The 25,000-nt window shown below is 41.7% G+C and overlaps 1 protein-coding gene across 3 annotated transcripts in view; it reads left to right on the top strand.

Moving 5' to 3' along the window:
- The window catches only part of nkain2 (sodium/potassium transporting ATPase interacting 2), a 70,535-nt gene that overhangs the window by 44,676 nt on the left and 859 nt on the right, over positions 1-25,000 (top strand). For all 3 annotated transcript variants that reach the window (XM_068708871.1, XM_068708869.1, XM_068708870.1), the window contains exons 5-8: positions 3,459-3,659; positions 13,541-13,601; positions 19,271-19,352; positions 21,347-25,000. The exon at positions 21,347-25,000 is cut by the window's right edge and continues 859 nt beyond it. In XM_068708871.1, coding sequence (XP_068564972.1) covers positions 3,459-3,659; positions 13,541-13,601; positions 19,271-19,352; positions 21,347-21,356 — 354 coding nt within the window. In that variant the 3' untranslated portion in view covers positions 21,357-25,000. The remainder of the gene's footprint in view (positions 1-3,458; positions 3,660-13,540; positions 13,602-19,270; positions 19,353-21,346) is intronic.

Here is a 25,000-nt window from a genome sequence, read left to right as displayed (position 1 = left end):
GCGGCTCACTGCTGCCGGATGAATAGAAAGGAGATAATGCAGGTTTTTTATTATTAGTACCAGTCTGGTTCCAAGCTTCATTACCGACCCTGTAACCTCAGAGAACTCATGCACAGGATCCTCAGACACAGGAGAGCGAAGCCCGAGAGGAGCTCCTTTCCTCCGGTCTCTTCTGTGTGGTTTGTTTCATGTTGACGTGGCTAAATGAAACCATATAGATAACATAACATGGCATCACATACAGCTTCACTACAGGTACAACAGACATTTTGATAAACGCAAAAGATTCTCACCTAACTCAGCAAGAAAGCTAATTTCCCAAGCGGATAAACAATTTCTACACATTTTTTTTAGCAGAGTGATTACCTGTTTTCGTTACTATTGCTATTTTTTGTTTTGTTATATTTATAATTTACATAAGATCTTTTAAAAAAATGCTCTTTGTTATACGTGAAATTCAATGAGTGCTGCTTTGTCTTCTCTCAAGTTGAATGAAGTTGCAACTTATGTTGTTCCCACATTCCACAAGTGGCTAGCACAGCTAACTTAACAAATAAATAACATTCTTTGCATTCATTGCCTTTACAACGTGAGAGAAAACTGCAGAATCAGAAGCAATGCATCCTGCTTGGCCTTGATGACATTTTTCCAAATTCAGCTTTTTCCTCATAATTACTTTTTTTGTTTATGTGTATGTGTGTTTGTTGGAGAGGCTCATTAGAAAAGCACTGATAGAGACTGTACTGAAATAATTATTGCTTCCCTCGCAACCCCATTTAACAGAGAGAGAGAGAGAGAGAGAGAGAGAGAGAGAGAGACAACGGGGGCAAGAAAGAAAAGAGGGGATGAAATATAAGAATAGAGGGAGAAAGATTTGGAGCAAGGCAGTGACAGGAAGAGACAGACGGCGGGAGAGTGATGGCAGAGAAGGAGCAAGAGAGAAATTTAGAGAGATTTTACTCATTAAAAAGAGGAGCACAACAAGGGGAGATGGCATTAATCAAGCTCGGCGCTAATGAAGCATTTACTCATTACGCTGAAATAGAGAGAGGGAGAAAAAGGGGAGGGGGCAGAGAGACGAAAGAGAGACCATTGTATGAATTAATAGACAGGGGAAAAGTTCAAAATTAAGCAAGAACAATATGGAGGGAGGTGACGGAGTTAAGGGATGTGGGGGGAGGATTAGCGGTGCAGGTAGATATAGACAAAGTGGAGTATTAAGAAACGGATAATATTGATGCGAGAACATGGACCCCTGTGGCTCTATTTATTTATCATTTGTGGTCGTCACTAAAATAAGTCACAATAAGTCCTGGTGAAAAAGTGTTTCCTGTTGAAAAGTGATGAGCTTTGCTGCCTTTATGGGACTATTCACCCCTTCACTCCACTATGTTGTTGTCGTTAAATGTGTGTTTTCACAGTGTAAATGTAGTTTGAGCGAGGTTTTGCCTCATTAGGGAGATTATTTAATATTCTGTGATGCTGCTACTGGTTTTAGATTTAAAGGAGCTACATTTAACAATAGCCACATAATTATAGCAGCAAACAACTATTTGCTATTTGCACTTTCCCCATTGTTTGCACTATTAGCGCTATTAGCACCGTTAGCTGCTCACCATGGCCATGTTGAAAAGGTTGAGAGTCCATCGAAATGCTCCCAATCTCAGATCTTTAAAGCAAATCTACCATATCGATAAAACAGCAAGAAAACCATTGAGGGAACATCTTGCTGGGAAACTAATATAACTGAATTTTGATTGACAACTACAGGGAATCAAAACTTTATAACTTATTGCTTTCTTGGTATAAAAAAGAGATGTATTACTGCAAAAAAAATTTGCAAATTAAATGAGTCAGTTTTTGTTTTCAGCATGCTTTTAAAGAGCATTAAGGCTTTTCATTAGACTAATGGCAAAGCAGTGCAAGACAAAACAGCATGTGTGTGTGTGTGTGTGTGTGTGTGTATGTAATGTATTTGTTAGTGTGTGTATTAGGTTGTGCGGTTTGCACGGCCATCTGTGGAATGATCTATGTCTCTCCTTGCTAAGTGGAGTCGTTAATATTTGCATTATTTAAACCAAGACGACCATCATAACTGATTTATTGTGCGTCTTTTAGGCTTTTAGAATTAAAAGGATTTGTAGAGAAGCCAAAGCAGACTGCAGGGGCGATTGCTATGTGGTCTCTACGGGGAAGTAGAACCGAAACAGCAAGGCGCCGAAAATGTTTGTTTATTTACTCTTTGTCGGTTGTGCTGTTGTTCTTCTGGTTGTTGTTTATTAAAGTTAGCTCTGCCAGTGACGGGACTGCTCATGCTGTGGTGGACAAAGGTGAACAAAAGAGAAGACAATGTCTCCGTATCTGTAGAACAACAAGCCTTAAGGATTAAAGTCATTTAGATTCATTCTCTGGGGACCATGAATATATGTAGCAATTAGCCAGCCCATCTTTTAGATGTCGACATATTTCCCAGGGACGGTTGAAAACGTTGTCCTGCTGGTGGCGCTAGATGAGACGTTGGGCGATCACCAAAGTTGTGAGGGTTTATCCACTGGGCACCAAGAATACCTCCGCCAATTTCACGGCTATGGATGCACTCTCTGAGATAACCCCTCAGTGATGTTTGCCACGTTCACATCAAAGGGGTAGTTTGGACTATTTGAAGTGGGGTTGTATGAGGTACTCATCAGTGTGTTACCTACAGTAGACGGCGGTCGGCACGTCCTCAGACACGAGTACCGGCACGGGAGCAAAGCTGTGTACTGCTGTGGACGGGGCAGCAACAACATTTATTTTAGCCACCTGAGAAAAAGGCCCACCGGTAAAAATCAATATCAATGTGTACACCATGTTTAGAATATTCTCCAACGGGGAACTGAACTGAAAGCCGGACTTATCTCTACTGTTTTTGTTAACGGAGCCTGGTGGCTTCGACGAGAGCGTGAATGAGTTTCACTTCAGTTCAGTTGAAAAAGGGCTGCCTTACGACAAGATAAAGCAGTGAAAATATTCTAAATATAGCGCACGGATATTGATTTCGAGCCTTTCTTTTAGGTGGCTAGAATAAGTTTTGCTGCAGGTCCCTTCCCTCCCTTTCTGCCTCCCTCTCCAAGCTTCTCCTCCATTTTCCTCTCGCTTCCTTTCTCTTCATGGCCTCCGCCCATCATTCTTCCCTCCCCCTCCCCTATTGTCCTTATCATAACCCGGCCTGTGCATGATTCAGATCTAATCTGAGTGATCCCAGATCATTGGAATTACAGATCTATTTTTAGCTCGCGCCAAACCCTCTCCTCCACTGTCTCTATCTCTCAGACCTTCGATTCAACAAACAGTTTGCTTTAAATTTAAACCTGGTTATAACCTGCACTGCTGCCTTGTTCCAGGTCTGCTTCGCGTCGTAGTTCATTCCTGATGTAATTCAACTCTTTCTGTCCGTCTCCCTGGCTCTTTCTTGGCAGGACTCTGACCTCGTCCTGACGTTCAACCTGTCCATGCATCGCTCCTGGTGGATGGAGAACGGCCCGGGGTGCAGGGTGACACCCATCACCCCTCCTCCCTCCTGGGCACCCGAGGACCACCGATATATATCTATATCCGGCTGTCTGATGGATTTCCAGTTCATAGAGGTGGCCCACTCCTCGCTGCAGATACTCCTGGCTGTAAGTACTTCAGCTAAATAAATACTTTCGAGTGCACACTGCAATTTCAGACTGCAGTACTCGCATGTAGTATTCACATTGTTACATCTGGGCGTTACAACGGGAGTGACCTGTAACATTTTGCAAATTACTTGTATTTGTTTCTTTCAGACACTAGACAGTAAATTAACCTTGTGTCTTTTACTTATGGAGCTGGAGTCGGGGCTTGTTTAGCCTCGATAGCATGAGGGCTAACAGCAGAGGGAAGCAGCCATCTTGACTTTGTCCAATTATTTGTGAGCACAGGTTAGTGTTAGCGAGTTAGTATTGTGAGAAAGATTACATGAGCCAAAACATACAAAATACTAATTATCTGTTTTAACTTACTTGTAGGCATTTTCTTTCAGATTTCAGACAGAGCAAGGCTGACTGTTAGAGTATTTATGCTAAATTAGGCTCAACAAACAGTGACTCCAGCACTGTACAGCAATACAACTGTTAGCAAACAGCTTCATATTAACACATTCAACTGACAGGAAACAGTGTTTGCATTCATTTGGAGAAAGCAACTCGAGCCACTCAACAAGTGTAAGACCAACATTCACTCTCCCTGCCTCCAACAACTCCTCGGGGAAATATCCGGCTCTTTAGCCGCAAAATGATTTTAGCAGCTAGCCGCTATGCTCCTCTGTCTCTTCTGCTCGCTGATGAAAGCGCTGAGGTCAGCCTGCTGGTTGAGATCAGCACCAACAAAACAAGGAGCGGAGAGAGAGCTCCGTGGATATGATCGGGTTGAATATTATGAGAGAGTTCATCCATACAGATTGATGTTGTATTGATATTCTAATTTTTACTCTCAGAGGCAAAAAGCAGCAACAAAAAAAAATCCCAAATTATTGAACTATTTCTTTTAGTTATGACATTTAGGTGTTCATTAAAAAATATCTGCTGAGTGAGTCCCTGTGTTATATGCAGTAGTTCAATTATGTGCTTTTAGTGATGTGTGTGTGTGTGTGTGTGTGTGTGTGTGTGTGTGTGTGTGTGTGTGTGTGTGTGATGCAGTGCTTTGAAATGAATGCAATTATTAAATTGGTGTTCTGTACAGTTACAGTCACTAGTACATTTAGTTTAATGTATTCTAAAGTGTATTACAACCATGCCGTGCCAACTTTGTCTGTTGCCATGGTTTAGGGAATTGTGGGTGATTGTGCAACTTCGTGGTTGCATAAAAGCACCCAGGCTCCATTAAGTTAATAACTTCTTACCCTCATTAACATAGAATGGGCTGGATAAGCTGCTTTAGAAGACTTTCTCTCTATCTCTCCCTTGCTCTCTCCGTCTTATTTCATTCTTACAAAAAGCGATTTCCTTCTCTCTGTTTCCCTCTGCCTGTCACTTACCCTCGCCCTCTGTGTTTCTTCTTCTCTTGCACTGTCAAACTGCGATAATTAGCAGGATCAGAAGACACAGCAGAGAGAGAGAGAGAGAGAGAGAGAGAGAGAGAGAGAGAGAGAGAAATAAAGAGCGGAAATGACGGAGGCCTGTCACCTTTCATCCCATTCTCCTCTGTAATGAAGCTCACAATTATGAATACAGGGCAATAAACAAATCAACGCTTCAATTTGACTGCATGCGTCGCACCAACGGAAAGAGAGGAAGAGTTTTGGGAGTTTCAGCATGTGTTTTTCACTCTGCGGCTCCCTCCCTCACATAGCAGGACCGTCTCTCTTTCTCTCTCGCGCGCGCGCCCGCTCTCCTCATGCACTCTGTCGATCGATAGTGGTACTTATAGTGTGGCTGAGTGCCAAGCCACCACACGGCTGTACCACTGTCTCGCGGTAATTGGTGTGTGGAAACACTGTCATGCTCCATGAGCACACACTCAACAGTCTGACTGGTTCACTGGCTGACTGGCTGGCTGGTTTACTGTAATTGGTGGAAACGCTGTCAGGGTCCTTAATAGCATACGTTCAACCAGCCCACTGGCTGACTAAATGTGGGGTTATGGTTCAGTCAGGCTGGACTCTAAGCTGACTGGTTGTTTGCATGTTTACTGGTGGCTGGCTGGTTAACTGCTACTGGGCAATAAAAAGAAGGGGGGTATTTGTGACAAGTAAGGCCGATGTTTTTTCAGAAATTAGAAGCATTTTTGGATGGAAAGTGTAAAAAGAATCTCAAATGAACATACCGTAAAACTCCCCAATTAGACGCCTTAGTCCCTTAATAAAGAGAGGCGTTGTGTCGATTCAGTGATTCAAATATCATCGATGCATTGATATTGATGCATATCATCTTCTGTAAGATATACCTTTATTTTGAAATTACCATGGCACGTCTGTTTCACCATTTCTGTTGAGCGGTCCTTCCTTTCCAGTAATCAAATTGTCTAATCGTGTTTTAGTTGCTTTCTGTGACTTTATTAATGTGTTAATTGAACATCGTCTCATTTCAATCGCAGACCCCTGAGTTAAATAGAAGTGAAATGTTTTTGTGGCAGACTTTGAAATAATATGGTATATGGAATCGTTGTCCAAAGAAACAACATAATATTGTATCAGGAGGAAACTTGCGAAGTGGAAGTCGGAAAAGCCACTGAGGTATTTCAGCTGTCAAGGTCTCCAACAGAGCAGGTGTTTGTTTGTCTGTATGACGGACTGGTCTCACTTTCTCCCTGATTTTGTCTCTGGTTTACAGTTACAGGTCCATCTGTTGTAAAAGTTCAGGTATTACCTCACACCAAATTGTGTCAAGTTATAACATTAATCTCATAAATGACATGTTTCACACCCAGTTTCTTCAGGTGTTGTTATGTTGACGTATAATGTTACAAGCTGATTGGTTTGTTCCCTGACTGCAAAATACTGTGTTATTTTTGAAGCGTTAACCGACTGATTAGTTTCCAAACCGCAAAAAAACGCACCAGAAGTGTCTTTATAATTTGTGCACAGTATGAAGATCTGAGCTGAAGCAGAGCATGGGGTTTCTCCAGGGAGATCCAGAGAGTCCTCAGTGAAATGTAGGCTAACACCATCACTGCCAGACTGCAGCACAGAGGGGGAGTGTGCGAGTACGACTTCTGTGATCACAGTTTTGTTTTCTTTCAGCTTTATTCTACCTGCTAGTAGCACAGAATGATAATTAAATGACATTTTGCAACAGCAAAAAATGTCTAAATTGAGGCTTCTTGCCGGCTCAGCGGTCCAGAGTGCAGGCCTGCAAGTAATGTCAGTGATTAGCATAACTTCAACCAGAGAGGAGGAACTAATCACTGAAATCACCCACTGTTGGTTTTATGAAAGACAACCTCCAAATTGTACACTTGACAATCCACAGCAAACAGTCGAATAGCCTTGTCTGTGAAATGTTATGGTTTATCATTATCGATGCTGCTTGTTTTAATGTTACACATATTAGCACTGAAGCAGTTTACTGAGAGAAGGTGCACACATTTTAGATTGAATACTGAACAACAGTCAAGTTTATTTTGCTCCAAATTGGCTGATAACTTTGACATATTTCTGGTGTAAAATCCAAAATGTTGAGAGGAGTTTTGTCTAAACGGCTCATAACCATCAGGCAATATAAACTTTGAAGACAGTCGTGATCCTTTGCTCACCCTGCAACGCTTTAGGGGTAAACTTTTCAGTTGCAGATTGTTCTGCATACACCAAATATATACATGGTACTAAACTATCATGCATATATTTATATTAAAAGTGTACAGCCATGCTGCAGCTCTGTGAGGCCGTGAGACAGCGGTGCTTTTCACTAAATGCTAATGTGATCACGCTAACATGCTACGGTTTAGCAGGTATAATGTTTCCCTTCCTAGTTTAGCAAGTTAGCATTCTTTTATTTCCTTATCATTTTAATTGTGTAGAAATAACAAACACTATAAATGACTATAACAAAGTAACAGGATAACATTTAGAATTTTTAAAGGTGTACACTGTACACCATCAAAAATTATAAATGTTATCCTTACACTGTACACTGTACAGACTTCAGCTGTTAAATTATGTGGGGATGGTAGCAAAAAAAAAAAAAGTCTGCAGCCTTAATAGACCAACTGCTATGATCAAAGAACAAAGGGATCTATATCTGCTATTATGGATCATCAATGATCATCAGTTAGAGTCAGTGGCAAAAAAATTGTGATCAGGGATATCTAAAAACTGTATTTACTCCCTTTTGTGCTGATCTCATCTGAGATCTGATCCGTGACATTTGCTAATTAGCACTTAACACAAAAGTACAGCTGTGGCTGATGGAAATTAGTATTTAGTTTTGTAGGTGTTAAGTAAAACAATAAATAAAAAAACAAAAACAAGGACCACTGTGAACCACCAAAAACCCATTTATATGAGTTCGTAGACAGTCAGTGACAGTCCTTGATCTGTCCTCTCATAATGATCTGTGATCAATGATCAAGAGCATCGTTTTTTTAATGACCACAACCACACATACTGTATTCTACAAACCATTTCATATTATTTTAGGACAAAAATAACTGAAGCGGTTTCTAGCTTTCCTTGTTCAGCATGGGTGAAATAAATGTATTAATTTGCATATGAAGTGCTGTTTTTACTTAAATTCCCATTGACTGAATTGAGTGTGACATTGTCGTCGTTGACCACAGACAATGATGTCATGCTGCGGTTGAATTGTATCCACGGGAGCAGCACTGGGAACCGATTGGTTTTCATAGCTGTTGTTATTCAAAGATCAGGGAAGAGAAAGAACAATGCATGAGAATTGAATGCCAGTCAACCAAAGCAACTGCTGTGCTCTAAAGCACTAATCCCATATTTGCTGAATATGTTAAACCTCCCATTTTTTTTCAGATTAAGACACGTAAGAACTTCCTGAATCAATTAAAGAAAAGCTTGAAAGAAGTGATGTTAATGGCAGCCGCAAAATTGCAGGGTGAGTGTGGTTAATACTGGATTTCACTTAATTTGTGATTCATTTGTTGTTGCTGTAAATTGTGTGCAGTTTTACGCCATCATCAAACAGCACCAACAAATTTAAATGAAAGCCATCGGACATAATTACTGATTGCAGCGATTTTTTTTTTTTTGCAGCTTTGACAGGCTGACAAAATGTTTTCCTCACAAATAATTCACAGAGAGCAAAACATTAGTCTGAGTTTAAGTGGGCATCTTCAGCACAAAACAGATTTAATCCAATGAACGCGGCACCTTCTTCGTGGCACAATTTATCCGCAGTAGAAAAATGCGGCCGTAATGGATTCTCTCGTTTGAGATGAATACATTTTCATAATAGAGTAATGCATCCAACACAGATGAGATTATCACACAGGCAGGCAAACAAGTCTACAATTAAGATTCCTCATAAACGGTGTGAAGGTTGAGGGTGTAAAGTCGCAGGCGATGGGAAAGAATTCATTACGCATCTAAATAACGTCATGATCTGCGGAAATGTTGGTCGTGCATCAACCTGTGAGCTGATTCGTTTCAAACCTTGCAACCTCACCTTCCTCCTCGGTGGAGGACAAACTGCGTCACCGGGTGACTGACCTATAACTGCTTACCCCCTGTCATCTGTCCTTGGTCTCAGGCTATATGCAGAACACACACTTTAGGTTCCCCCTCTCCTAATCGAACACCAGCTGTTTGACATTCAACTAACTTCTCCCCAAGCTCCTTTCAAAACGTCCAGGTGTTATCAGGATCTCTGCTAAGGGAGCAGTTGAGACTTCATCATTGTAGGAGAGAATGATGATTCAGTTTTATTTTTTAGTTAAATGACATTTCTTTGCCACATGGCAAATGGAGTCTTTTGGGGGCACTGATGATGAAGCATTCGCTGTAATAAACCCAGTAATGTCCAAGTAGCTTGATATTGTATATGTCATTACTCTGGTAGAGAAAAGAAAGGAAACAAATGGCCAGTTTTGTAATTATTACATTGATTTATTTGCTATTAAAAGTACAAATTCCACGTTGTGTATTATGATCTCATATCAGTGCCTGAAGGTTTTGGTTATCTACAATAAGTGCATTTTTTTTTTACATTGTTGTGTGACTATAGGGATGGAAATATCTGCCTGTGTTTGGTCGGTCGGTCCACCAGAATATCGTAAATATCTCAACAGCTACTGCACCTTACAGATTGCAAAAAAAAAAAGTGTCCTGATGGCTGTTGATCTTGCGCCACCTTTGAGCGAAATGTCTCGACTACTGTTGGGTTGATTGTCATTGTCAGTTTGGTGCACACATTCATGTCCCCTTTCAGGATGAATTGTAGAGACGTTAGCGATGGTTTAACCTCCGATGTAGCGTTGTCGTCAGGTCAAAAAGTACCTGCAAATGTTAGCATGCTAACACGCTAAACCAAGATGGTAAAAAAAAAAAAAGAATTGAGAGGGGATTGTGAAAATAAAGGTTGCATCTGCACTGCAGGCAGCCCACTTTGGAGTCATTATCATTGCAAGCGTTTGTTCAGAACATTCGGTTCGAGCTCTGAAGGGGGGAAAAAATGTTTCAGTCAACTATTGTGGAGAGCAAAGTACACGCAGTTTATTACCCTTACTCATCCCTGCCTTAAGACAAGCGATGCTGGGCTTTGCTGACTCACTGTTGCTTAACTAACTACACTGTTTATAATGGCAACAAGCACCTGCTGCACGGTATTTTTAAGACATGGGATAAAGACTCCCTGCCTCCTGGGAGAGTGTGTGTCACCGTGCACATAAAACCCCATTAAAATAGTTTCTGCTCTGAATGAGGTACATGCCTCTGTGAGGGGAATTGGTGAAGTTGTACAATTTATTGCTTGTCAGGCTGATCAGGGCAGGGATCCTGTCTATGCTTAAGTGGTGCCATTTCCATTTCCACTTGTCACACCGAACACCCTTCAGTATTGCTGCCGTAACTAGGTAACCTTAATCCAAAGACAAAATGGAAAGAAAAGGAACCAGAAACCCTGGAGGAAGTCACTTTGATTCAGTCCGTACCAATGCAGACAGAAGCTGCAAAAACCACGGAAGAAATATTTCCAACAACAAAGACGCTGAAATGTTTTCTTTTTATTCTCTCGCACAAACAAACTGTGCTCAGTCACCATCATTAATTGTTATCAATTCATTAGATCCTCAAAAATAGTTTGAATCTAGAAAAAGATAGATTTTCTTTAGAAAAGAAGAACACCCGAAATAGTTTAAATACGGAAAGACGTTGAAGTAGCGTTTCAAATGCAATTAGTGAAAGAAGTTGAAATGGCAGTGAAAATGGAAGCGTCGAAAGAGGTTGTTTTGAGTTTAAAGGGCCAGTGTGAAAGGGAATATAATATTCATAACCCTGTTTTCATCAGTGTATACTGACCTGAAACTAAGAGTCGTTGTGTTTCCGTTACCTTAGAATGAGCCCTTTATATCTAGGACAATTTTTAACATAAACTTTTCCTTTCCTCAAAGTTACTTTGTTATTTTACTTGGTGGCAATAGAATAATATGAATGCTGTGAGCTTCAATGCATGAGTCATCGTGAGTAAGATATTGCAGACGAGAAAATAAATAAATAAAGTTACCCTCAAGGTCAGTTTACAGTGTTGTGGGCTAAGACATTCGGATGGTTGTTTGGATGTTTTTTCATCGTATTCTTAGTCATATCACGATCTCTGGTAGGAGATTTTATTGTGTACTAATATTTCATGGAGAACTTTTCAGCTCAGCAAAACTCAAAATGATAGATATTTAAGTGTATGGGGTTCAAGAGCAGCAGGGTAGTCCAAATATAACTCCAGGCACCAGAAGTCCAACAATAAACAAGATAAGGCTCAACCCCATAGCTAATATTGGTGCACCCCCACCAATCTTATTTGGGTTCCTTCACATCGGGAGAAGATGAAATCTGCTTTATTGTAGACAGGATATTATGTTTACATGCAGCAACAACCAAAAATGGAATCCTTGAGCATCCAGAATATTAACAGGATATTGATGTGCAGAGAAACGCGCTCTGTCACAGCTGATCAAATGTTCTGTATAGCCGGGCGGCGACGCTCTCTGCACACTGTTCAGTGGTTCTAACAAAACTGCACCCAAAAGTCATTTTCGGAGGCAATGAGCCAGCAGAAGGCAACAACGGGCTCCGGTTCAGCTTCTACGGGTATGTGGCAGGAGAAGAAAAAGAAAAAAAACTCTCCCCAAACTCCTGAAAGTCTTTCAAATATAATTTTGACTTTGTGACATTTAAAGTGTCCTTTAAGTGGATACTGGTAGTGAATCATTTGAGCTAGAGTGACAGCGGACAGGAGAGGCAGTCTGTGGCTTGAGGTCATCTTAATCTTTCTGCTATTACTGCTGTCAATGGGAGAGACCACGGAGATTTTGCTGCCAGTAAACCGTCTTTGACCAGTGGTAATTTTGCGAAAGACATCTGTGACTCACGAAGCCTCCTACGATATCCAAATTGATTTTCTCCTCACCGTTGGTCCCCTCGCTGATACTCGCAGCATTGTCTACTTCCAGTGTTCGGTTCAGCTCTCTAAGTGAATTCATCTCCCACTGAGCAAAACACTATATTTCTATGAGTCATGTACTTGTGAGAGACAGGGGAGAGGAATAAAGAGGAGGAAGGAAGAAAAGGAAGGGAAGGAAATAGAGGTAGCAGAGGAAGAGAGAAAGGAACAGAAGCAGGAAGGTAAATGGGAAGAGAGGGAGAAAGTATGAGAAAAGGTGGGAGGAGAGAGGAGCTCCGGGAGCTGAACATTATTTAGACTAAATGAGGTCAAGACCTTGAGGTATACTCTGAATCTCAAATGTCGTTGCTCACATTTGCAGCTCACTGTGTATTTACGTGCGTGCTGGCATGTGTCCATGTAGTCAATAGAATAGCAACCAGGTCAATGTCATTTTTTTTCTAAGACTTAAATCTTCTTTTGAACAACATGGCCTCTATATTCAGGGTAATGTGTTAGTTTAATGCCTCATGAAAACACATATGCGTCCATCATTGCCGGCCTGCGTCTCTCTGACGCTGCGGGGTAATAAGGTCACTAACAGGCCGACCTCACATTGACCGCGCCTTACCGCATCTTCGCTCCAATCAGCCGCCTCCGACAGGTCGCCTTGGAAACAGACAGCCAATGGGAGAGGAGATCAGAGCGCAAAAAGTGTTCTGCCAGTGTAGACGGCTATATCACTGTCTGAACACTGCACACACACACACACACACACACACACACACACACACACACAGGCTCGTCTTTTTTGTAACTATCGCTTTATCGCTTATCACTTTATTGTTTCAATCTGCAGTCGTCGTTGTTTTCATGTTTGTGAACGGCTCCAACCGGAGGTGGGACCGCGAGAGAGAACAATGTGAGGTACACCTCTGCGTTTAGTTACAGCCCGGCACAACAAAGCCCTCGTCAAGAGTGGCGGTGAGGGAACAAATAGGGAACTATCAACCTTGACATCGTAACACCGAAGTAACACGGGGAGCTGGAAATTCAATTTCAGTGATCACAATCTCACTAATGTTTACCCACAGCGCCGTAATGGAGTCATTGTGACATTCCTTCTTTTTTTATATTAGTTGTATGTTTTGAAGATGTGTATTAAAACCATGAAACTTTAGGCTAAATTTGAAGTCGTCATTGACAATATTAATCACCCTGTGTGTGTGTGTGTGTGTGTGTGTGTGTGTGTGTGTGTGTGTGTGTCCGTTGATTCAAGGGCTCTATTTTGAAGCAAAATACCACAGAGCTGTTCTGCTCCACTTACACCAACACCTGTTTTCCCTGTCTGTTTGAACAATTTGTTAAATGTGCATGCGTTCCCTGTTATCTATCTACCTGTCTCTCTGTCTGTCTGTCTCTCTGTCTGTCTGTCTTGCACAAAAGAATAATGTTTCTGCTGCTCTCTTTGTCTCCAGTTGATGGGGTTTATCTACGCCTGCTACGTGGTCAAGCTCATTTCAGAGGAAGAGGATAGCTGTAAGTACACGTTCACACACGTGCATGTACACACACATTTTCCAGCAGACCCCAAAAGGCTAAAAAAAAAAAATGTTTGATGTCTATATTCATCCTGCGGTGAAAGCCACTGTTTCTCAGTCTATTAACTTTTCACTAAGCTGCGCCATTGTTGCTGCTCATATTAAGCTCCTCACTCAGTCCAGGCACATATGCCGTTTACTGTGATAACCGAGGCAGCATTAGCATCAAAATGTGTAGTATTTATTTTAAACAATGTGCCCTTAAGCGCAGACTTAGGAAACCAGACGCCAACTGTGGATTTTGTGACAACTGATTTATCAGCTGCTAATTAAGCTCAAAGAGTTGGTTGAAATGTCAGGCAAAGACATTACATTTAAAACATAAACTCTTAAATATGCACTTGATGGCTACGGACATAATATCGTGCTAATAGACTGAGGCCGAAGCTGCATGTCCCAGCGTCCTCTCCGGTTTATGATCCATGCAGAAGACATGGAAATAAAGAAGCAATGTTGTTCAGGTATTGCTGTGTAGAGCTAGTTAGTACTAGTACTGTGAGTTTGATGAGGAAAATGTAAAATTGGTATTTGAGACTGTAGATGTGCTATCATGTCCTAGCGTAAAATGAAGTACGACTTGGGTTAAGTTATTACTGCAGGTAGTAAGCTAACTAGCAGGATATGCTCACGTGTGCAGCTCACGTTACAGCAGACAAACACTGTTTAATCCATTCCTTACACTTTTGCTCTTGTGTTTTTGGTTCTGAAAAGGTCAAATTAATGCTCCACCCTCCAAACTCTTATAATGTCATGTATCGCACTTACCACAGCCCAGAGCACGCTGCTTCAATATGTGCAGAAATTCAAAGTTCACAGACCTGCTGTGCTTAGTTACGGTCGCTAAGATAAGATTGCCTCATTTTCATGATTGGTCAATTTGGACCATATTTGGTACAGTAGGTTCAGGTGGTTTTAGTTAATGCGTCTGGTGCTCCTTTATTCATGCATCGAGGCAGACTTGTGAAGTTAACTCTGTTCCTCTGTTTTCTCTTCATCGCTATTTCCCGGCGTGTCCTTTCGTTCACTCTAGGAGCACGTTTTGAACGACGCCATCTTGGACTGAGGGCCTCTACTAACACTTAGACAGAATTCAAAGTGGAACCTTATAGCCTCCAGCTTCTTACAGCCAGGCTCGTTCATGTACAGCGACACGCGGAGAGAAGAGACGAGAGAACTCACTGTGAAGGATGAAGAGTTTCATGCTCGATCAAAGTTGTCTTTCATTCACGCGTCTCGACCACATACTCAACACTCCCAGCCATCATCAAAAAGCAACAGTCATAGGGAGAATCAAAGAGGGAAAGACCAACAAAACATGTTCACCCATTCATCCATACAGCCATTGATTGGGAAGTGTGCAACGTCTACAGGAAAATGTGACACTGACTACTATTTAGATAGTGAAGTGCATTTGAAGGGTAATACCAGCGTCAGATGAGGAAAATGAGACAAATCAACATGTTGATTTTGCGATTGTTATATTTTGAATGCAGTGCGTGCCTGTGAGCATTCGCTTTAATGAGCCCATTTATCTGAGGCCATCAGATTAGTTATTCCATTAAAGTAGACGCAGCTGCGGGCGGATCAATACGCAAGCATGTCTTATTCAACATTGAATTGAGGGCGGTGTTTGCTAACCCATAAATATTGACAGGTGATAAATGCAGACGGGATCAGCGGTATTAGTTTAAAGCAGTGAAGGTAGACACGTTTTCCTGCTTTTCTTCTCGTACAAAGCAGATTTTGGATTGAGATTTTCGGGGGAAATTATTTCCAGTTTTCATAAAACTGTGGGTCAGCTGTCTCTAAAGGCGCCTCATGTGACCAAACTACCTCTGTGTTCAATGAGGCCACAGATGGATATCCAATCGTCACATTGTTAAGTATAAGTGATGCAACACTGTATAATTGAGTTTCAGGGGTTACTGTGAGATCAGAGTTCTTCTACCGATGCATTTTAATAAGCTTTGTGATGACAGGAAAACTGAAATGCCACTTGTTTCCGTGTCTAAATATTTAATGCCCAACAGTTATTATTGGGCCTGTGCTTAACTGTGGTATTTTGGCCGTTGGCTCTCGGTGCTGTTTGGCACCCTGAGAGAGAGAGAGGGAGAGAGAGAGAGAGAGAGAGAGAGAGAGAGAGAGAGAGAGAGAGAGAGAGAGAGACAGAGAGAGACAGAGAAAGAGAAAGAGAGAGAGAGAGAGACAGAGAGAGAGACAGAGCTTGTTAGAACTAAACAAATTCAGATGACTCGAGGAGTATGCTGTGTATCCATGTGAGAGTTCATGTGCTCAGTGATGTATAAATGCTGCTTGTTGATTCGTTGTTATCTTCGCTGTAACAACTGAAATCTTAGACAGAAGCCTTGTTTCAGCCTGGTCAGACTCCCTCGGGGGATGAATACCAACGCTTGGGCAGCGGCCCTCGACATCTTGATAGCTCTCGATAGCTTGATAGCTGCCTCGGCAAGGCAGCTTTTCAACTAACTCTAATGTGAGCCCATCTTTAACAGAGACACTCAGAGCAACGAACGTAGTAGAGAGACAGTCAGGCCAGGTGGATGGGTCAGACAAACACAGGACTTTAACTCTGGGGACCGACGTCTGTTTCCCATGCCAAACCAAAAGATGAGTCATTTTACTGACACCGTTATGTCACGTGACATTACGTCCATATTTATTACAAGCGTAGGTATTGTAAGCCAAACCACGACACTTTTTCTGACCCTAACCAAGTAGTAGTAGTACAACTTTTTTAGTAGCATTAACAAAGTCAGCTGCAACCGTCTGTTCATCCACTTTGTAAGCTGCTGGAGCCCAGCATGCATTGGACTTTGCATGTCTAGTATCCGGTCTATAACAGGGCTAACACTTGTAGACAAACACATTCACACTCGCATTCACACCAACGTGCAATTTAGAGTTTCTAGTTCAATATAATGTGTTTGGACTGCAGAAGGAACCGAAAGCACACAGAGACGGGAGAAAGCATGCAAACGGCACACAAACGGGCGGTAACACTGTGAGCCACACAAGTCATTTTCACACTTCTTCTCAAGGGACGAATGTTATCAGAAGGACTCGGGATTCAAATTGAGTTTTTTCGGGGCCACTATTAAGCCTCAGTGATTATGTACGCAATGGCGGCGTCATGTCACGTACATCATTTTCACGCGACAAGAATAGAATTTTCTCCGGAACGATTTCGGGATTCATTGTGATCTTTTTATGTTGCCGAGGCGTAGGCTGTGGAAAAGCACTGTGCGATAATGCAGTCTGGGAGACTAAACAATAATCAGGCAGCTTTGTAGGGAAATGTGCCTTGGGTGAAGAAGCTAATACTCACTGAGGACCGATGAAGATTCTGAGTTGCTGAGAAAGCTAATTACTCTCATAATTATTCCGTGCATGTGTGAATGTGTGCGTGTTGAAGTGTGTGTGTGTGTGTATAGGTGTGTGGTTGTGTGTGCGAGATTAATCATTATAGGGAGTCTTATCTGTCTCACAGCTCCTTGAATGTGTCAGACAGATTCTTGTCAGACATACACACATGAACAACACACATATAGATGGACACACAAACGCAAAGATTGCAATCTTTGTGCGTATCGGTCTTTGTGTCAATAGTTAGCACTCACTGGAAAGTGTACCGAGTACCACAATAATTTCAGATAATCTGACCATAAAAGAACACTCAGGAGATCTGTTCTTTTACAGACCAGACTGCAGTTTCTGGCCTCTGGTGAGAATTGTTCATGTACTCACATGAGCTTGCCCCTTATGAATAACATATCTGAATTTTTAAATTGAACTGCTGCAAGCTTGATAGGCAGCACGCTGACAAGGTTAGAGGCTCGATTTCCTCTTGCGTTCAAAGGGTCAAGCATGGAAGAAACTCTGCTGAGACTGTTTCACTGCAGCATGAATCAGCAGGAAACCGTTACCGTTCACACCAGGCCATTCTTCCACAAAAGGATCCGCACAAAGAAGGAGCACATCGAGTACAGGCAACCTCTCCGCATTGTCTGACTGAACAACCATAATGAACCGAATGATCATAAAATGCCACAGTATTGCAGCAGTCCGGGAAAACTGCTGATAGACAAAGAAGATCGTCTGCCGTCCCGTTGTGTGGCGTAATCACGATTTCACATGAATGCATTAAGAGGATTAAAGGAGAAGTGGGAAAACTCACAGCCAAGAAGTTGGGGCTTATTATGAATTGTGTCGTCTTTAACTGCAACAGAATGAAAAGAAGAAGACAGGTATGTGAGGACAGATACATTGATCCAGAGACTTGAGTGGAAATCGTTCTGTCTATTGGCAATAGAGCCAGTAGCCGGCTAGCTTAGCTTAGCATAAAAACTTGTTTATTATTTTTTTTTAATCTGTACAAAAAACAAAATAAAAAAATGGTTTTAAGGTTTGGAAATATCCATGCTAGCTATTTGCACCTGCTTCCAGTCTTTGTGCTAAGCTAAGCTAACCAGTTGGCTGTAGCTTCATTTACATTACATTACATTACAGTCAATTAGCAGACGCTTTTATCCAAAGCGACTTACAATTGAGTATCTATCTACACACCGTAGGCACAGCTACGGGAGCAATTTTGGGGTCTTGCTCAAGGACACATTGACATGAGACTATTGGAGCAGGAATCAAACCTCTGACCCTCTGATTGAAAGGAGGCCCTGCTCTCCACTTAGCCACGGTCACCCCTTCATGAGAGGCATAGATGTTCTCATCTCTGAGCAAAATAGCCAAACTAAAAGGTGCTAAATTCCAAATTCCATGCTTTAATATAACGGCAAACAGCTGTTTGCACTCTGCTCGTAAATGTCAAAATATTCTTTTAAAAGAGTTACAGCACTATATTCTCTATACTCATTATAATGAGATTGAAAGATATGAAAACACAACATCTCCATACATATTGCTGTGTTTTAATAGAGGCATACACAAACTAGTTAGTTTAATTGCCTGACTGTGTTTGGCTTCCACGTCATGTTTGGACTTACATCCCTGCTTCTTGCAGGCTTACGGTATTCCTAAAGCCACTTTCATCTCTGCAGTGTGCTGCCACTTCCACATTGTACTTGATGGTATGAAACCTCACTCAATAAATGCGAAAGTACGCTGCTGATCAAGGCAAGGAAGCACCCTTTTATGAGCTCTACAACATCAAAGTAAAGAAAATATCACGGCTTCCTCTCTTCAAAAGTCCAGGCTCTCTGCCTCAGTCTGAGAAAAGCAACCACCTGCTGGCAACTCCTCAGCACCGGAATCTGCGGAGCCATCCTATATAATTTAGGAGTTAAGAGTATTCTCAAGGCATAAATACATCACTTCATAAGATGTGGTCTTCCTTATAAAGATAGAATTAGATTTGAATCATCTCATACAGTTGAGGGCAGATTTTCTCTCAAAGCAGGTTCATGCCTACAACCCTGATTGGCTCAAAGAGCGGCAGCGATAGAGGTGCTGGTTCTGGTACAAAATGTTGAGGTGTAGGAGGCCTCGTGCAATGACTCATCGGTGGTGGGAGGTTCCCATGTTGATAACCACATAAGGCATACACTCTCTCTAATTGGTGTTGTTTTTGTGCAGTTGATTTTATAGGAGGGTTCGACTCGTATGGTTACCAGGGGCCTCAGAAGACCTCCCACCTTCAGCTACAGCCCATGTACATGTAAGTATTGTTATTCTCTATTTATACACAAATGTTACATGTTCAAACTAGATAGTTTGATGATGTTTTGTTTTTCATCACATACCCACAGTATAAGTCTTAAAGATGAGGATCAAATTGTGCTAAATGGTGACCAGAAATCCAGCTGTCATTCCTGGAATACACTCCTCAGACCCTCTTAAAGTCCAACCCCACCATCAACACATTTTTTATCTGTGTGTCATATGTTGAGTTCTGCACTGAGGATGATATAAGCACATTCTCGCTGTATCAGCATAAGGGCTTATCATTTATCAGCCCAAGGTCTCATCAGTTATCACTGATGTAGAGCTTTTATCACCTCGACACAAGTGGCAAATAGATGTGGGGCGTGTTAATGAAAGCCTCGGTATCCTCGATGTCACCCTCACTGAAGCTTTGTTTCATTGTTAGCTGTTTTATTGTTATCGTCGCATTTGGAAGCTTTTATTTTGTGTCCTGGCAGGCTAGATTGTAGTTTAATGCGGGGATTTCCAGAGACTCTAAACCACGGATTCCTGTTTCGTTGAGATCTTCAGCTATTCTTATGCCCGGAGAGCCAGGAATCGGATAACACAAAATGAGTCTGAGTCCAGGCTTAGACAGACCGGCATCAATCTCGCTGTCTCACTTCGTCCCGTGGAAGCGCCAAGCAATACAGCAAAAGCTTACACAACTGTAGCAAACAACAACAACACGAAAAATAATGGCGATTCCACTGACGAACAGCAGACAGTTGATCAATAACTGTTTTTATTAGAGAAAAGAGCCAGAACGAATTAGAGACAGATACAGACAGACAGAGATGGAGAACAGAGATGGAGAGAGAAAGTGAGATCAAGATAGGCGAGAGAGACTAGAAGAAAGAGAGAGAGGGGGGGGGGGGGGGGATAAACACAGAGTGATGGATGAAACAAAGGACTAAACAAAGAAGAAAGGCAATAAAGGACCATTCTGTAGTTTTATATGTCCCCTGTGGAAGTCATAACACAGATCATAAATCATCGACCCCCAAGATAATGGCTGCAAACTCACACAAGAGCTGGAGCATGAATATACACAGATGCAGGGGCGCACACACACACACACACACACACACACACACACACACACACACACACACACACAAGCACACACAAGCACACACACAAACAACACACAGTAAATGTGCTGATAGACATCTTGTGCTTGTACATTAATGCACACACACACACGCATGCATATGCACACACACACTTGCACAAACATCATCTATATGCTATCATTGTTCCCCAGCTGTTGTCCCTTCACTTTGGTGTTTATTGACTTTGGCCACAGGGACCAGTAAAAAAAAAAAAAAAAAAAAAAAAAAAAAAAAAAAAAAAAAGGGCATCAGCTGTATCGTCCCAATAGAAATCTCCCACACCCAGCCGCCCACACACACACACACGCGCGCACACACACAAAATAACTTCACAACATTCGCCGCCTCCAGAATTTTGTAGAAATGTGAGCTTCTTTGCGAAGAGAAAAAAAGGCCAATGTATTGTTGACCCCAAAAAGCATGTGTTGCATTCAGATGACTGTAAAGCATAATCCAAAACACATCATGACGTCTAAAAACATTAAATAGATAACAATGCAGAGCCAAAGTTGTGACCGTAAACGTCTCATTCATTTTGTTCATAAGTCAGAACTTATTAAATGCAATATAATTATAATTATAATACACAGGACAAGTGCTTCTGATGTCCTCATTGAACATTAATGTTGTTCAGCTTTTTTTGCCTGAGTGAATCGCTTTATCAAGGACGACGCTGAGCAAATGCACCGCTAAGCATTTCAACGTAACCCTCTTAATCCTCACTGTCCTCAATTACCTCTCAAAGAGTTGCAGTTTAAGAGGTTCACATAAACATTTACCTTTAAATCTATGCTGAAGCAATAAAAAGAGATGCAGTCACTATTTCGTGTAACCCTCTCCTCTCTTCATTCAGGTCAAAGTAAAAACACCAGGAGCTACTCCAGGAGCGCTGCCTTACCAACCACCACTGCTTAACATCCTGCTTTTACTACTCCAACTGTCTTTTAATAAAAACAACAGCCAAGACGCAGACAAGTAGACAGGATACAGAAGATACTCTGCGTTTCAACCTGTGCCCCCCCCCCCACCCCCCCACAGTAATCAGATCGCTTCCCTGGTCTGCCTGTCTGCTGTTCTAATGGTTAGTTCTGTTCCTGATGAAACACTGGCCTCTTATGGTTGAACACGGTAACTGCAGGACATGTGTGAAACACCAGGACAGGCAGCTCCGATAATACCTGCTTTTTTTTTTCTTTTCTTTTTTTTAATGTCTCTGAGGGACCCAATATATTCCTATTGTGATGTTGGGCATCTGCATTGTGAAGGAAAGTAAAAGGGATGTAAAGCGGCTCATTGGTGAATTACCGACCGTGTTTCTGAGAGATCTCTGGACCTTTTTGCTCTTCGTGCCTGAAGCATCAGACACCGGACTTCCAACCTGACTGACCAAGCATCTACTAGCAAGACTACCGATACAGGAATGTCAGACATCTTTCTTTTCTACGGTTACTTTTTTGGTGCATTCGGGTTCTCGTTGCAGCAAAGATGGGATCCCGATACAAGTCACGGTCCTGGACTCGAGCTCGAGTACACAGCCACACATTTTATTTCTGTTGTTTCATCAGAAACGTTGAATGTTAAAATGACAGTGCTGTGTGTAGATTGACATACTTTCATTCCACTCGTGCATGTGTACAGGAAACACGCATTGACATACACAGGCATTAGGTAATGCGTATGTGAATTCACACATGCATGCACAAATACATAAACACATAACAGATGTATTAACATTTTTTTTTTTTTATGTGAATCTTAACAATGTTTACAATACTCCAAAATTCAGAAAGACTGAACACCCGACAGACATGTAGACAGGCAGACTGGGAGAGACAGACAGGAGACGTTCTAGCTGCAGCATCCCAAAGGCCACTGGGTGTTTTCTACCATATTAATACAGACAGAGGAGTTTTGGTCTCTTGCTGTCTAAATACTTCCATCCAAGGCAGACTGGGAGAGGTAGATAGAGACAAAGAAAACAACCCCAGAAGAGGGATTGAGGTCAGGCAACAGTTTCCCTTCCACCTCAGTCCTTATGGCTCTCGATGCCAAGCGTCCTTCGTCACACTCGCCCATCTCTTTCAGCAGGCAAAATTTAGTTTTCCCTTTTTCTGAATTATAAAAAAAAAGTTGAAAAGCTGGAGGCCAGATCAAGTGCCCAATCAGCCTAATGTGCAGCATCCACCCCTCCTTAAAAACAGAAGTATTTCAGAATCTTCCACAGACAACGCTCACAGAAGTGACAATCACTGTCAGATCGTCCTGAATCTCATCATAGATTGGCATTTTTTGTACCGTACAAAATGTGCCAAAAAGCTGAAAAATGGCTGTCATGATTATGAGGGAACAGAGAAGCATCTTAGTTGGATTAGTTGATTAGTTATTTATTGTTTCGATTGATATATTGCATTTCCAAAACACCGGAAGCGTGACAAAGATTGGGGAAAGGAGGAGAAAGGAAACGACAGAGGCTGAATCTCCGTCGACAGTGCACACGTTCGCCCTCGCCTGCAGACTAACGAGGACAAAAATGATACCAGAGAGACGCCAGAGTCTTAGCAGCTCCCTCTCTTCACCTCACCACTCAAATTCTAATGTTGAAAGTGCCAACGATATCACCACATGGACATCCGTAGAGCCTGGTTTCTGAAAGCCACAGACTGGGACCAAAAATAATGGGTCTCAGGTTCACTTTTCTTGGGTTCCCATGTAAGAAAAAATTGCGAGAATATCACAAATCTCAAAAAAAATAAAATATAAAATCACATTTGCATTCCAGGCGACCAGCAGGTTTTCTCTTTTATTCTGCTCGGGAAAAAAAACAACAACAACTGATTCCTTCTGGAAGTGAAACAAATCGTGTTGCATTTGAGTTGCAATCACTGGACCAAAATGTTTGAGGCCTTCTCCGTCAACCAAGGAACATTTCTTGGTGAAAGCACTGACAAAATGATGGACTTTTCCCCCTCTACAAACTACAAAGTCCCCCCCCCTGCCAGTTATCTTCAGCCGTTCATGTGTTTTCTAACAGAACTGCGGGCTACGTTCAGAGTCGCTACGTTCAGAGTCGCTGCGTTCAGAGTCGCTGCGTTCAGAGTCGCTGCCCCGTGAGGCTCCACAGTCGCTCTGGAGGACAGAAACAACTTTTTGTGTGTTTGCATGAGGTGTTTCCAAACTGTTGCGTATTTAATCTCATGCTGCGTGTGACTAACTAGCTACTTAAAATGGGAACTGTTTGGTTTGTTGAATGCTCCTCAACTCTCGAAGAGTCCTAAATGTGAACTTTGTGATTTTTCTATAAATAACGCAGTCTGAAATGTCCGCCGAGTAAAGGAGGTAAAATAGCAACTACAATGTAAAACGATGAAATGTAACTTTGAACTTCTAGACGTTTTTTAATCACGTGTGGCCGTGTTTACTGTTTTTTCTAGTTGACTACTAATGTATGATGTTGTGTACAAGTGGGACTACTATGTTTTATTTCTTCTAACTGTACAGTGTATTTTGAGATGAGAGAGTAAGAGGAGATTGGGAGGAAAGGGAATTAGTTGCACTATAGTCTGTAATTCTTTCATTAACAATTCTGTCAGGGCTGGAAATTCACTTTCACTTCAGCACATAATTGATTTTAAAATATTAATTTAATAACCAGCACCACACGTTGCTTTTTAATAAATGAAATGACTGCAGATGAAGTGTCTTTTTGCAAAATTCAAATCAGGAACAAATGCTGTGAAAAGGGTCACATGTCCATTATTTAAAGCGTCATTAAAAAAGATAGTTGCTTGTGTCGTTAGAGAATTTGAAATGAAAGTGAATTTATATTTTATTTTATTTGCCTTTAATGGAGTCGATCAAGGCAATATCACCTGGCACTGTGGAACAATATCAAAGTAAAAAAAATGCCAATCTGGCAGATACAGGAGAGGAAAAAGATATAGTATAATGTGACCCGTGTGTGTATGTGTGTGAGTGTGTGTGTGTGTGTGTGTGTGTGTGTATGTGTGTGAGTGTGTGTGTATGTGTGTGAGTGTGTGTGTGTGTGTGTGTGTGTGTGTGTGTGTGTGTGTGTGTGTGTGTGTGTGTATGTGTGTGTATGTGTGTGAGTGTGTGTGTGTGTGTGTGTGTGTGTGTGTGTATGTGTGTGAGTGTGTGTGTGTGTGTGTGTGTGTGTGTGTGTGTGTGTGTGTGTGTGTGTGTGTGTGTGTGTGTGTGTGCGTGCGACTTTTCTTTGTCATGGTGAACTGAACGACACTTAACCCAGAACCTGCGAAGCCACAACTTCAACACAGACGAAGCTGAAGGAAATTGAAGAACTCATCAAAGATTGTTAATGAACAGCAATAACAACAGTTATAATATATTTTTTAGGAATAATGAAGACAGAATCCACACATGTCGTAAATTCATCTTCACGGCTGCTTGATCCCATTTAGACTTTGGAACAGTCACTAGAGCGTCTTGTCTGTAGATCTAGGAATGCACATCTGTACATAAAGAGTTAAAC

Source organism: Cebidichthys violaceus, unplaced genomic scaffold (assembly GCF_023349555.1).
Source record: "Cebidichthys violaceus isolate CVI_PGR_0920_01 unplaced genomic scaffold, fCebVio1.0.p SCAF_14, whole genome shotgun sequence".
Lineage (NCBI taxonomy): Eukaryota > Metazoa > Chordata > Actinopteri > Perciformes > Stichaeidae > Cebidichthys > Cebidichthys violaceus.
This window is presented reverse-complemented; position numbering and strand designations above follow the sequence as displayed.